This window comes from Amborella trichopoda, chromosome 13 (genome assembly GCF_054954075.1).
Source record: "Amborella trichopoda isolate Santa Cruz 75 chromosome 13, AtrichopodaSantaCruz75HAP2 v2.0, whole genome shotgun sequence".
NCBI classification, from domain to species: domain Eukaryota; kingdom Viridiplantae; phylum Streptophyta; class Magnoliopsida; order Amborellales; family Amborellaceae; genus Amborella; species Amborella trichopoda.
In genome coordinates this window covers 8,815,820-8,830,066 of record NC_142348.1, presented here as the reverse complement: position 1 = coordinate 8,830,066, position 14,247 = coordinate 8,815,820, and the positions used below count along the sequence as shown (strand labels likewise).

Below are 14,247 nucleotides of genomic sequence, written 5' to 3'. Positions count from 1 at the left end.
GTACCGACTGATTCCCGTCCAGTTTTGCGATCCAGATGCAAGGAATAGCCAAATTTTAAAAATACTGATTCTAACTTCTAACCTCTACGATATAAAACCCATCTTAAGTCCCAACCATTGATTAATTATATTGCAACTTCAAAAAGATACAGATGATGATTTATGAAAAACATAAAATGAGTAGTGATATACTAGCGTATTGTAGTCCGTCTTTTTGTGGCTTCACAAAGGTCCTGATATGATGATATGTGAAGAACTTCAGATGATATGTTAAGAAGTAAAATAAATAGTGTCCATACAAAAATATTTGCTAATAAAATAATTTGAGCTTGTCAAAAAAAAGTTATAAATTGGATATACACTGCTGTTACTACTATAGTGGTTAAGTAATATCCATGCCAAGCTTAGATTAGTGGGGCGGATCGTCTTACTACAGAGATCTGTATCACATCATCAGATCATTCATTCCGATATGTCCAAATCAACCATATCAGAAAAATAAATTTAAAATTTAAAATTAAAATAGAGATTTATGGACCTAAAAAAATATTCGAGAAATTTAAAAAGAAAAAAAAAATGAATATGAGAGGGAAAGTTTAGGGCCATCAAGATTACAAAGTGTTTTAAAATATTGGTATCAATCAGCAGTAATTTTTTAAAATGTAGTGATTTTCGATCTGGATTGCCAATTCGGTAGGGAATCAGTCAGGACCGAATTGGTTAAGATGGTATGGTCCCTGCGTGATTCCCTCTAAAACCCCCTTGTATATATATATTTTTATTCTTTTTAAACGTGTCTAATATTTTCTTAGATCCATTGAATGCTCACCCTATAAACTTTTATGTTTTATTTTATTTATTTATAATATTTTTTAGATAATTAATTCAGACCTTCAAACCTAATCCAAATTTTCGATCTAGCTATCTGACGTGGATAAGTAAAAGAGTGATCCGCCACATACATACTAGATAACTCGTTTCGAGATTTGAGTACCCTTGGACTAGGGATTTACCTTATTGGGAAAGTATTCAAAGAGACCATTTACTTTTAATATAAGAAAGTCGCAATTATTTTTGTCTTTACCAATTGTGACTATGAAAGTATACAATCCCATTACTATTTACATATGGGTGTGGTTTGTATAGAGCCTAGGCTCTAAACAATCAAATTAGAGGTTGAGAAATCTGGTTTCAGTAGTAAATATCTTTTTGATAGCTTTAAAATACATTTTCATCTTTATTTATAAAATTTAAAACTTCAAAAATAGTGTAAATCGAGAAATCTATGAAAACTTCAAAATCTTGAAAATTGATGGTCCAAAAAATACGTTACAAAACACGCTATTTTCAAAACTTGAAATCCATTTTTTTCTCATATCCATGCATTTTGATGTCGAGATGATCAATTTGAAAAAAATTTTGAAGTAAACTCGAATTTGATTGTTTAGAACCTGGGCTTCATATAAACTTTTCCCTTTACATTATTCGCTCCCCATTATATTACTCCCCCAAGTGAAATGTGAATCATAGTACACTACCATGGGGCTCGCAAAAATCGAGCAAAAATATCGACCGACATTGAAATCTCGGAAAATATGCGCTGACGTAAAGTCGGTTGTCGTTTTCCGAAAACACCACCGAAATATTCCGATCATTCATTAAATATTGCGCCTGAATCCCATTATTCACCTCCCAAAACTTCGGCATCTTTCGGACCTTGATCGCCGGCCACGTGGGGCTTCGTAAAACGTCCCCTCTGCCGAAATACACGAAATTTCGCTACAAAACGAGAAATTTCGGGGTTTTGGATTTCAAAAATCTCCCAAACCTGGTTGTTCTTATGACACGTGAGCTACTTCGTCACTCTAGTAGTCAGGGCTTAACGTTTCGCCACGTGGCGGACTGCAGTCTCCAACAGCTATTTTTATTGCACCACGTGTCAGGTGCGGCGTCTATTCGTCTTGTCCACGTCACTGCAGATGATGCGTAAGTTTTGACGTTTACGAGACGGAATACCTTACTCTCGTGTGAAGGCAAAGGAAGAAAAAGAAAAAGACAAAAGGAAAAATAAAGAGAAAAAGGGGTGGCAGATGAGCTGACTTAACGGCCGTTACTTAACGGCGAAGCCCCAAGAATTATTATCCTTAATTACGATGGTACCCCTGGAAATACACTTTTTTCCTTTGTTTGGGTGCAAGCAAAGTTGCCCTTTTTGTATTTTTTACGGCACTGTTGCGGTTTTGGGGTTGTTTGGAAGTGTGCTTTTATTGGGATTATGAATCTTAATGACAATTGCAGATGGGGGTATGTGTCCTTGCACATTTTTCACTCCTAAAATGTTGTTGAAGTGGCTTTGTCAAAACAAAAAAAAAATGTTGTTCGTGTGGCATAATACGTTTAGATTTATTATTTCAGTATGTTTTGATTGGTACATGGTTGTGCAATGGTAGGCTGACACAGTCCAAAGATTTAGTAGCAATTACTTCAACATTTTTTACAAGAAAATATTTTGATAGGGTTGGAGTCCACCTCAAAACTGAAAATTAAAGTTCTGGAGTCGAAAAACGTTGAAATCGATCATCTGGGCCTTAACTATTATGGTTGTGAATTTTTTTTTGGATCTTAAGTCCTAAAAATAGTATATATTGTAATACATTATCCAAATTATTTATTTTTGTGGATCCACAACGTCGGTACTATTTTTTTAGCTTCAAATTTTATAGTTGGTATTGGAAATCAATTTTAAAGCCAGCAATTTCGGATGCCCAAAGTATTTTTTAGATGAAGAGTCATTAGGCTTTATTTTGTTTTCATTAGGCCTAGACCTTATAGAAACTGCATCATTTTTACAAACCTAACTAGTTAAATTAAAACCTGCTTTTTAAGCATGGAAAAATGCCCTGTTGAATAAAAAAACGCTACGGATACTCTTTCTTTTTTTTCGAAAGTGGTTACTACGAATTTCATTCACTAGAAGAAGATTACAAGGAAGGGTCTAGAAAGGGTGTAACCACCAACAATGATTGGTGTACGCCACCCTTTGCCAAGACATCGCATTAAACTCCCTAAAATAATAACATAACTCAAAAGATCCATTAATTAAAATAGAAAAAACTGCCACCAATACTCTTCACTTCATGCCCCTCTTCTTTCCCATATGTGAAAGAGACTGGTTGCCCCAAGTCTCTCTCCCCCCCACCCTATAGTAGCCATCATCTCCATTATCTCTTTGTATAGGGGTCACATCTGTACAGGGTTCTGAAAGTTATTGGACAAAGAGGGGAAAACATGTTAGTCTCATGATCAATGCTTCAAAAGTCGGATTTGGCCTACAATCCCCTAGGAGTTAGATTCCAATTAACTGGGATCAGGGATTCTCAAATAGGATCCATACAAATTAAAAGGAAAAACCGAAAAAGAAGGGGGAATCAAGTGATTCTGTTGTTTTGCAAACCAGATTAACCTAGTCCGAGTCCCAAGCCAACCCAGATAATTCTAAGTCAGTTTGGCAATTTTTAACGACTGCGAACGAAGCATACAGCCCAAGTGCTATGAGACTAACCTGCAAAAGAGACACAAAATTGCCTGTCCTGATCAACATTCGATTAGCTGCATTGCACTGATAGAGGTAGCCAATTACATAAATATCAGGCCGGTCACCTAGTCCTTGGAATCGACCAGCATTCCCTACCTAATAAGATTAGAATCAACGATTCCCGATTCCCGATTCGAGTTCGCATTTTTTGGGACCCTAGTTCATTCATTCAACTAATGAGCATTTCCCATATAGAAAAGAAAGAGAAAAAGGTTTTGCTCTTAAAAGCCTAGACCTATTCACATTGCACAGAAGAATTCAACAATCAATATGCAGGAGGAAATTGATAAAGAACAACTTTTGAGCTCCAAAGTATTTTATAATTTAATTATTTTTAGTTAACTCGTAGCACGGAAAAATAATGATAACAAAAAATGTTTTGGATGAAAACCATCTCCGAACCATAATAATAGGTGAGGGATGAAGACCAGAGTACCAGACCACCAACTCTTTTCCCATTATCAGATGATTGTATTGTATGTGTAATCCTCTCATAATTTAATATAATAAAATAAATTCAGAAGATAGATCTAAAGCGCCCATCAACTGTTCTGAATCTTTAGATTTCCTCTTATTGGATGGTGGATATTAGCCTTCTCATAATCTTGACCTTTTATATGAGAACTGAAAGAATCATTAGCATCTTTGAAGATATTTCTGTTTGGAGTGTTTTAAATTGGAAAGCATGTCTTTCTCTTCTAAAGAAAAAAACAATAATTTATCCCAAAATAGGTTTGAAATGCAAAAATATCATATATATAATAGGAAAATAGTTTGATAAGGCTGCAGCTCTATTAAAACAAGTAGAGCCTCACCTCATAACTCATTGAAAATTGCAATTCAAGCATTAGAAAATCTATTCATTAATCATCTTGGCTTGAACATTATGGTTGTAGAAAAAAAAAGATTTCAACCTCCAAAAAATAGTGTATATTGTAACAAATTATCTAAGTCATCCATTTCACCCTAAAAATAATTGTTAATAGATCCACAACATCTGTACCATTTTTTAAGTTTCAAATTTCGTTGTCTATGTTGGAATTTGATTTTAGAGCCACTATGGAGATTTCCACAGCCAAAAGTGCTTTCTGGATGAGGATTTGAAGTAAGGGTTTATTTTGTTTTCAATTTTTCAATTTGAAGTAAGGGTTTATTTTGTTTTCAATTTTTCATAAAGCCTAACCGTTATAGAAACCTCATCCTATAAAATATCACCGCCTTTCTAGCTATGAAAAGTCTCAAATGAACAATATCATATATCTTGTTATAAAGGAAAATTGATATAGCCACCAAAAATAGGCCTAAAGTCGAGAAATATCTTAACTTTCTAGATAAGAGAAAAATATCCAGTCTTTTGTGGAGATATTTGAAAACTCCCTAAATTTAGACAGAGAGGCGAAGATGTTACCAAATGAATAGGGCATATTAGCATGGGAGACCCGTGTTCTTTATCAAGTATAAATTTATTTTCTTCTTTTTTTTCGAGTTTTTTATAAAGTTTTAGGCACTTATGCTAGTAAGTCATGAGAAAAGTTAAAAGCGACTGGGCTAAGTCATAAGCCACCGGGTCACAGGTGGTACTTCGAATTGAATATGGAATCTACCAAGAATATCATGTTTGTGAGTCTTCTTTTTTTATTATTATTATTATTTTACGTAAGGTTTGTCAATTTTTAATGAGAAGGTAAATGAGCAGGTTTAACATGCTGTTGTCAGGATTTTTTTAGAGTTAACAACCCCTCAAAATACAAAAATTCAAGAGTTAACAACCTCTCAAAATACAAAAATTCAAGTTAGAAGGGGTTGTGATGGGTGTATTTATTAAAACAATGATTACTTTTTTTGTTAAAAAATTATTTAAATAGGTAACTTTACTATTAAACAATGACAAATTTGAAACTTTCACAAAAATACAATGGTATTTTAGAAGTTAATGTTGTAGAACTATATTTATAGAGTGCCCTTGCCCTTTAATTAAAATTTCAATTTTACCTTTTATCCTAAAAATACCTTTTGTCTTGTAGTAATATTATTTACAAAATTGCCCCATAAAATATTTTTTTAAAAAAATAGATTACAAAATTAATAAATCCACCCTTTACAACTCTCTCTATCGTGAACGTTTGTAATTTAAAGGGTTGTGAAGTTTAGATTATATATATATATATATATATATATATATATATATATATATATATATATATATAAGAGATTACAAAACGCCTATGAGCAAAAATGGATAGTATTTTTGCCCATAGGCTCGACGCCATTCGATTTTTTCAGACGGCGTGGATTATAGGCAGTCACGGACATAGCAAGTTCGTGATGGGATTTTTTCATGCAAATTTAAGGCAAAAAATATGGGAAGACTGCCACAGGCCCCGTAAGTTCGTGACGGTTTTTAGGCAAAACCGTCACGGACATAGCATATACGTAACCGGGGCGAAATACTGTAGCACTTCATCTATAGGTGTTTTTAAGATTTTTCCCATATATATATGTACGTGTGTGTGGGATATTTTAAACTTCATAACCCTTCAAATTACAAAGGTTCAAGATAGAGAGAGTTGTGAATAATGGATTTATTAATTTTGTTGTATATTTTTTAAATAAAGTTACTTTTGTGGGGTAAATTTATAAATATTTTTACAAAATAAATGGTATTTTTGTCATCTCCATAAGGGGTAAAATTGAAATTTTAAGTAAAAGATAAAGGCACTCTACAAATAAAGTTTCAGGATACTAGTTTCCAAAGTGTCATTATATTTTTGTGAAAATTTCAAATTTACTCTTGCTTAACAGTAAAATTATCTATTTATATAATTTTTTAATAAAAAATAATGATTGTTTTAATAAATACACCCATTACAACCCCTTCTAACTTGAACCTTTGTATTTTAAATAATTTTTTAATTAAAAAGTAATGATTGTTTTTTATATATATATACCAAAGCTACTCAAGAGGACTTCTTTTTTTAATTTGAAATTTTGGGATTCGCCTTAAAATTACAAGATGATTACTTTCTGGAAATAAAATATTAGATTTTGTGTTCTTAATTAGGTGGGGAAATATCATTCAAGTGGTCAAAATCCTTTGTAGAATCATTAAATGAGTCAAAAACATCACAATTAAACTCCGATATTTTGTTTTCATTTTACTAAGGCATCTTTCCAAAAAATATCTTTATAAATGCCCAAATCATCCATGTTCAGGATAGGAATGAAACTTCCAATTAATCGCATCCATATTAATCGACACCATTGCTTGTTCAAGGTTCTCAACTTTGAACAAGGTCACTTTTGGGTATCTTTGATGATATTTCTTGAGGAGATACCCGCATAAAATGAAAGATAAAAAAAAACAAACTCGGTAACTTTAAATTGGGACCTTTGACCCCTTAAATGTTTCCGTAAGGGGGTTTTGAACTCTCAAATGATATCTAACTATTGGAGTATCTCTAATCAAATTTATTGCGTTATGTTTTTGGGACACATAGTGCAGTTGAATTTATTTATTTATTTATTTTTTTGAGGTTGCTTGAGGTTATATACCAAAATTTTGATCCAAAAAATACTCTTATGTTTGGGTTTTAATGAAGAGAGTGAATAGAGGAAATGTTGCTTGTAACTTTTGTATTGGATCATGGCACTACGTCGATTGAGAAAAGACCGAGGATTATATAGATTACAAGGGGTGATATTTCAAAGGGATATCCAGTTTTTTATTTTTATTTTATTTTATTTTTTATTTTTTTATTTATTTTTACAATTATTTTTTTTCTATTTTCCTTCAAAAGACCAGCAGCATAATTCTAATACATGGGCCTATTTCTACCCTCTCCAATGTTTTGGGTGAGATTAACCTAGAAACGGGTGTACATAGCAGCCCATTGTTTCGAAATGCTTCTAAGTTAGAACCCTAGCCCATTGTTTCGAAATGCTTCTAAGTTAGAACCCTAAACTAGTCTTCTTCTTCGAAATGCTTCTAAGTTAGAACCCTAGCCCATTGTTTCGAAATGCTTCTAAGTTAGAACCCTAAACTAGTCTTCTTCTAAACTAGTCTTCTTCTTCGAAATGCTTCTAAGTTAGAACCCTAGCCCATTGTTTCGAAATGCTTCTAAGTTAGAACCCTTAGAACCCTAAACTAGTCTTCTTCTAACTAGTCTTCTTCTTCGAAATGCTTCTTCTAAACTAGTCTTCTTCTTCGAAATGCTTCTAAGTTAGAACCCTAGCCCATGTTTCGAAATGCTTCTAAGTTAGAACCCTTAGAACCCTAGTCTTCTTCTAAACTAGTCTTCTTCTAACTAGTCTTCTTCTTCGAAATGCTTCTTCTAAACTAGTCTTCTTCTTCGAAATGCTTCTAAGTTAGAACCCTAGCCCATTGTTTCGAAATGCTTCTAAGTTAGAACCCTAGTCTTCTTCTAACTAGTCTTCTTCTTCAAAATGCTTCTAAGTTAGAACCCTAGCCCATTGTTTCGAAATGCTTCTAAGTTAGAACCCTAGTCTTCTTCTTCGAAATGCTTCTTCTAAACTAGTCTTCTTCTTCGAAATGCTTCTAAGTTAGAACCCTAGCCCATTGTTTCGAAATGCTTCTAAGTTAGAACCCTTAGAACCCTAAACTAGTCTTCTTCCCGGTTGGGGTCGGGGTTGTAGCACAAGCTGAGTCTCAACTAACAATCTAGGTTTCTATTCTCGCTGACGCATTCGAAAACCACTAATTATTTTTAATGCGTGGAGGGTTTTAAATCCCCACTAATCTACTTGTAAAAAAAAATAAAAAGATAAAAAATAAAATAAAATTGATTGTTTTCCTTGGCGTGTCGTTCTTCTCTTAACAAAACAGTCAACACCAACCATGGATCCCTCTTTCGTCCTCTTTACTTTACTGTGCAAAATTCAGGCCATGAAAACCTTCTCTCTCTCTATTATTGAAGGGGGGCAGAAAACCGAGGGTAAAACCGTAAAACCACTAGTTTTCAAGCAAACGCAACGCAACGCATCATGGTATAAAGTCCGAGTCTGGATAAGTCACAAGCCTTTTTCCCAAAACAATGAATCATCCTTCTAATTAGGATTACAATTGGATTAAAAACCGCCCACGTGTCAAACTCACATCGAGTATTAACGGCGTGAGCTCTCTCTCCTTAACGCCAATTCACATCCACCCCGTGCGCTCCCTTTACTTCAACTAGAGGCAAGCACGCCCAAACTTAAAAGAGAAAACGACTCACTCTCTCTCTCTCTCTACTTTCTCTCTCTTACAAGAGGGAAAAGTCCCAATATATATAATTTAACAGTGCTTCTCACTTACCAACTGATTTTGACGAGAACACCTCTCTTTCTCTCTCTATGGAGACGGATTTCAGATTTTCCGGCGAGATTACGAGTTCGGTGGCCACAGTGACGCAAACCATGGAGCTGATCTTATCGGACGATCAGGATTCGAAGATCCGGGCGGCCAAGGAGATCCGACGGTTGACGAGGACCTCTCCAAAGTATCGATGTCAGTTCTCTGATGCAGGGGCTATCGAGCCTCTTGTTTCTATGCTGAGCTCGCAGAGTGTCGACTGCAAAGAGGCCGCTCTTCTCGCCCTTCTCAATCTCGCTGTTAAGGACGAAAGGTAAATAAATTTCTTCAGAAATATGCTCTCTCTCTCTCTCTCTCTCTCTCTCTCTCTCTCTCTCTCTCTCTCTCTCGAGTACATCACCTGCAAAGAACTGAAATTTGTCATTATGAGCTTGATGTGCGTCTCTTTTTGTGTTTTTATGTTTCCCTTTTGAGCTTGGATTTGAATAATTTGATTTTTCATTGCAAGATTATACATGAGTTGCATAGGCTACAATGATTTTGTATTTGAATTTTGTTAGTTTTGGCCAAAACTTGCAATGGGTAGAGGTTAGAATGAACAACGGGCCATCATACTCTGTTATAAGCTCAAAACCCATTAAAACTCAATTATTAAATCATTTGTTTTGTTGATTCATCCACGTTTTCTCAAAATTCAAATAAAACTTTGAAAAATTACATGTCCCCAAAATTGAAAACAATAAAATAGAAAGGCGGCCATTATTTTGATGGTAGATTGGCCAAAATCAGCCCAAATATGGGTCTATTTTTTTTTCCTTCGAAATTTCAGTTTATCACACGATTTACCTGTATTTTGGAGCACTTTTATTTCATGGGTGGGCCAAATTTTGGTTTGGGCCCATCATCAAAGCTGAAATCTGGAAGTTCCAGACTGGAAATTTACTCCTCAAGTTTTCAGCATTTGGGTGGGACTCTTGTGAGAGAAGGGACCTTCCCCCACACCTGAAGGTTGTGTCTGTACTATATATTTGTGTTAATTATGGGTCTAATTATATTTTCATGAAAACACATCTGCATATTCGGCCTAAAGAGCAAAGAGTTTATGGTAGGTGGTATGGTAGATATAACTGATTGTTTTTTAGAGATCTGTAAATTAAAGTGATGGGAACCATTTTCCTTTCTTACTTGTCCTCAAAACAATTATAAAAAAAAAACAAAAGAGGGAGAAAAAAAAAGAAACTCAAATTGGACATGGGTTCCTTATTCAGTGTTTGATTATTTCTAAATTCACCAAAAACTGAGGCCGTTGGCCATGTCTATACCTATATGAGCTTACCATCTTATATTTACAAAAATGAGGAAGAGCTGAAACCCTTCCATGTTCGCCATGGAAGTCACTATATGTTCTGTTTTATCTTCCTTGGTGGGAAAGCTACGGGTGAATTAAAGTAACAAACTTAATTACAACACATAGCAGCCTATGAGCCCCCTCTTTGATACTTAATTATCAAAATCAACAATTACTCCATTTTATGTTCTATAAATATAAAAGGATTGTAAAATTATATAAATTTTCAAAATTAAAGAAAACTCCATTTTATGTTAACGTAAAGGATTGAAAATCGTGTATCCCAAATTTGTATACCGATAATACAGAAACTGTGTATTTAGTGACTGCAGGTGCTGAAGCTAGGGTTTTCTGATGTGCATGCTGCTAGTGATCATATATCTCTATGTCCATCTATTATAAATGTGCTTAGAAACATACACACGTATGTATCTGTGCATGTGTGTAAGTTTGTAGGCTGAAGCTAGAATCTTCCCTTTTGGCATGCTAATAATGTAAATTTCATATGTCTATTTTTATGTATTTAGCGACCATTTGTACTGAAGCTTGGGTTTTCTCATGGGCATGCTGTTAATGACCATATATCTCTATGTCTATCTATGCATAAATGTTCTTATAGAGACATCTACGCATGTATGTATCCACACATGTATGTATATTTGTTTGCTGAAGCTAGAATCTTCCCTTTGGCATGCTAATAATGTCAATGGCTTATGTCTATTTTTATGCATATATTTATTATGTATGTTTCTCCACTGATTATGGATGTCGAACCTAAGATTTTCTGAGGATTATGGTAGTAATGATGATCCCCAAGTCTATGTGAACGTTTTTTTACATGTGTAGCACAGCTCTTCATAACCCATTTAGTTCTTTCATTAATCTGACTAACAGATTACTTGCAGCTAATGTGAGCTCGCACGCACGTGTGTGTGTGTGTGAGAGAGAGAGAGAGAGAGAGAAAGAGAGAGAGAGAGAGAGGGAGGGAGAGAGAGAGTTTCCTGATATGCACGCCGCACGTTGGTGCTAACTTGATTTCAGTTCAGATAGATGCTCATTCCTTGTTTATTATCTCTATTCTTGTTCCTCTGCTGCCAATGTTCGCTAACCATATTTTACGTGTTTCTTGTGCACAGGAACAAAAGCAAGATCATAGATGCTGGAGCATTAGAGCTCCTGATTGATTTCCTGAAATCTCAGTCACCAAACCTGAGAGAATATGCAACAGCTGCTCTTCTAACCCTCTCAGCCTCCCCCGATAAGAAGACCATTGTGAGTGCCTCCGGTGCCATACCTCTCCTTGTTGAGATGCTTAGGAAAGGGTGTAGGCAAGCCAAGGTTGATGCACTTCTAGCTCTCTACAACCTCTCGACTTGCCCGGAAAACTTAACCACTATACTCTCTTCTCAAGCCATGGAACCCCTCATAAACCTTCTTAAAATCTGCAAAAAGACATCGAGAACTGCTGAAAAATGTAGCGCTCTTGTCGAATCCTTGATGGGTTTCGAAGAGGGAAGGAGAACAATAACAGAATTGGAAGGTGGGGTTCTCACTTTAGTTGAGGTTCTCGAAGATGGTTCGATTCAGGCTAGAGAGCATGCTTTGGGGGCTTTGTTAACAATGTGTGAGAGTGACAGGTGTAAATACAGGGAACTGATTCTAAAAGAAGGGGCAATTCCTGGGCTTCTCGAGCTCACTGTACAGGGTTCACCCAAGTCACAGGCCAAGGCCCATAGGCTTCTAAACTTGTTGAGGGATGCTCCAAGTGAAAGGGTAGAGAGAGAAGGGGCAAATGATTTGGAGAACATAGTCAGCAACATTGTGTCTCAGATGGATATGGAGGAGAGGTGTGACAAAGCGAGGAAGATCTTAGCTGAGATGGTTCAGTTGAGCATGGAACAGAGTTTGAGGCATATGCAACAGAGGGCGTTGGTTTGTACACCGAAGGAGTTGCCTCGATTCTCTGAAGTTCATTTGAAATGAATAGGTTGCGTTCTATTTTTCTTCATTGGTTTCAATTCTGGGAGACTGATAATATCATTCGAGATAAGTACTTGAAAGCTCCAGTTCTTGTGAACCTACCACAGGATCAGAAAGTTAGAAGAGAACACTCTCAGAGAAAGAGAGTTGCAGTTTCCTCAAGTTAGAGAATTCCAGTTCGAAGACTTTGGATATAGTTTTATCTTTTCGTCTTCTGGCTCTACCCTGAAACCATTGGTGATTTGGTGTAACCTCTTGTCCCTCTTCCTTTGTACTGTTTTCACCTTGCATGTGTATGTGTATTAGTAGTAAATTCCTTATTTGCCAGTCCAGGCCAAGTTGGTATCAGGTGACTGGTTAGGGTTTAGGTGTTTCTTCTTGGTTTATTTCTTCTTCTTTTGTCACTGTAATTGTTGTAAGAAATGTGTTGGTGTATTCAATGTCTCACTGATTCCACCTTGTTGGATGTATCACTCAGTAATCCTGTAAAGAGTGAACAATTTAATACAAAAGGCAGATCAAGAGAGATCCAGAATCTTGTGGTTTTCTATACCTGTATCAAGCAACCTTCAGTAGAAAACAGGCATGTTTATGTGCATATATCTATGTATTTAAAAGTATATGCTTCCATGGATGTATTATAATATGTGGATCTGAATGTATTATATATGGATGGACCTAGGAGCTTTGCAAAGATATGATGGTACTGAATATTATTCTGGTAGTTGTCCAACAAACCATATTGATTAGTTGGGCTTCCAAAAACATTGTTTTTACTGGAAGGCTCACATCATTATTCTGAGGCCTCTCTCTCTCTCTCTCTCTCTCTCTCTCTCTCTCTCATAATATAATTCTCCTGGGCCCTGTTTGGATGCACCCACTTATGATGAATATGTCGACGACCCAAATAACTTGGGTTGGAGCACAAGTGAAAATTTCATTTACCATCTAGAATACAAATTCAATGGATTAGCAGTCAGGGAGCAAGACTACAATTATTATGGTTTTGTATGTGATCTCATGCTTATCTTCTTTTCTTTCCTTTTCTTTTTTTTATTTATTTTTTAGTGTTAAGTAGATTTTCTTTGAGTATATGAAAAAAGAACAGTTCTAACAAAAACAAAAAGAAAGAAAGTAGAGAAAGTTTGTGAGAAGAAGAGGCCAAAGGGACACCAAAAAGACGTTAAACAATCTCTGTGTGGCCTCCTTTGCTAAAACATCAGTTATGCTATTCTTCTCTATTTTGACATGTGGGAATACAAACTTATGTACCTAAAGTAAAACAAACTTAGGTTCAACCCAAGAACTTGTGTTAGAACTTTGTTGTCAAGCAAAGAGGCCATTTAAGTAGCTCTATGGGGCCTAAAGTCAAAAGATTATCACTTGCAAATGGTACCCCTTAATACAACGCAGTTGTTCTTTAGTAAAAATTTCAGCTTTATCTTTTTAATGATAACAAAATTACCTATTGTCATTCAGTGATAATTATACGCACACCCTATATCAAACTATCACTAAAATTAACTTTTTAAAAAATCATAGAGTTGGTAAATCACCATTCATGATCCATTTTAACTTTTAACCTTTAAATTTAGGTTGAAGGGGTGTATAATTTTAAACTACCTGTCTTTCACATGTATTAGTTTCGAGAGCAATCCTATTCAACTCAAAACACCCTTATCTTGTATTGAAACAAATGTGTTTGAATTTTATACCCTTATCTTGTTTTCAAACGAACGTGTTAGAATTTTAGATGAAAATAGCTTTGAAATGTCATGGAATAATGAAGTGTTTAAAACCCACCTATACCGATAGGGAATCTTATCTAAATAATAGATAAGGTTGTATTAATGTGCAATTAATAGTTTTTAACTTCCTATGGACCCTCAATTCATTCGCTTGACAATATTTTTATCTTTCATATGCACCTAAAGATAAAATATATAATAACTCCAAATCCAACTAGAGTTTTTATCTTTGTATATCAGTTTATATTCAACTAATATCAAAAAATTA

The 14,247-nt window shown here is 35.1% G+C and overlaps 1 protein-coding gene across 1 annotated transcript; it reads left to right on the top strand.

The window, feature by feature from the left end:
- Positions 1-8,907: 8,907 nt before the first annotated feature.
- LOC18432509 (ARM repeat superfamily protein) lies at positions 8,908-12,779 on the top strand. The gene is made up of 2 exons (XM_088857169.1): positions 8,908-9,216; positions 11,388-12,779. Exons 1-2 carry the CDS (start codon positions 8,945-8,947, stop codon positions 12,232-12,234), a joined length of 1,119 nt encoding a protein of 372 aa, XP_088713295.1. The 5' UTR covers positions 8,908-8,944; the 3' UTR covers positions 12,235-12,779.
- Positions 12,780-14,247: the final 1,468 nt, after the last annotated feature.

Coding starts and splice junctions, on each gene's coding strand:
- LOC18432509 (XM_088857169.1), top strand. CDS start 8,945: ATGGAGACGGATTTCAGATTTTCCGGCGAGATTACGAGTTCGGTGGCC. Junction 9,217..11,387: donor CTCGCTGTTAAGGACGAAAG/GTAAATAAATTT, acceptor TCTTGTGCACAG/GAACAAAAGCAAGATCATAG.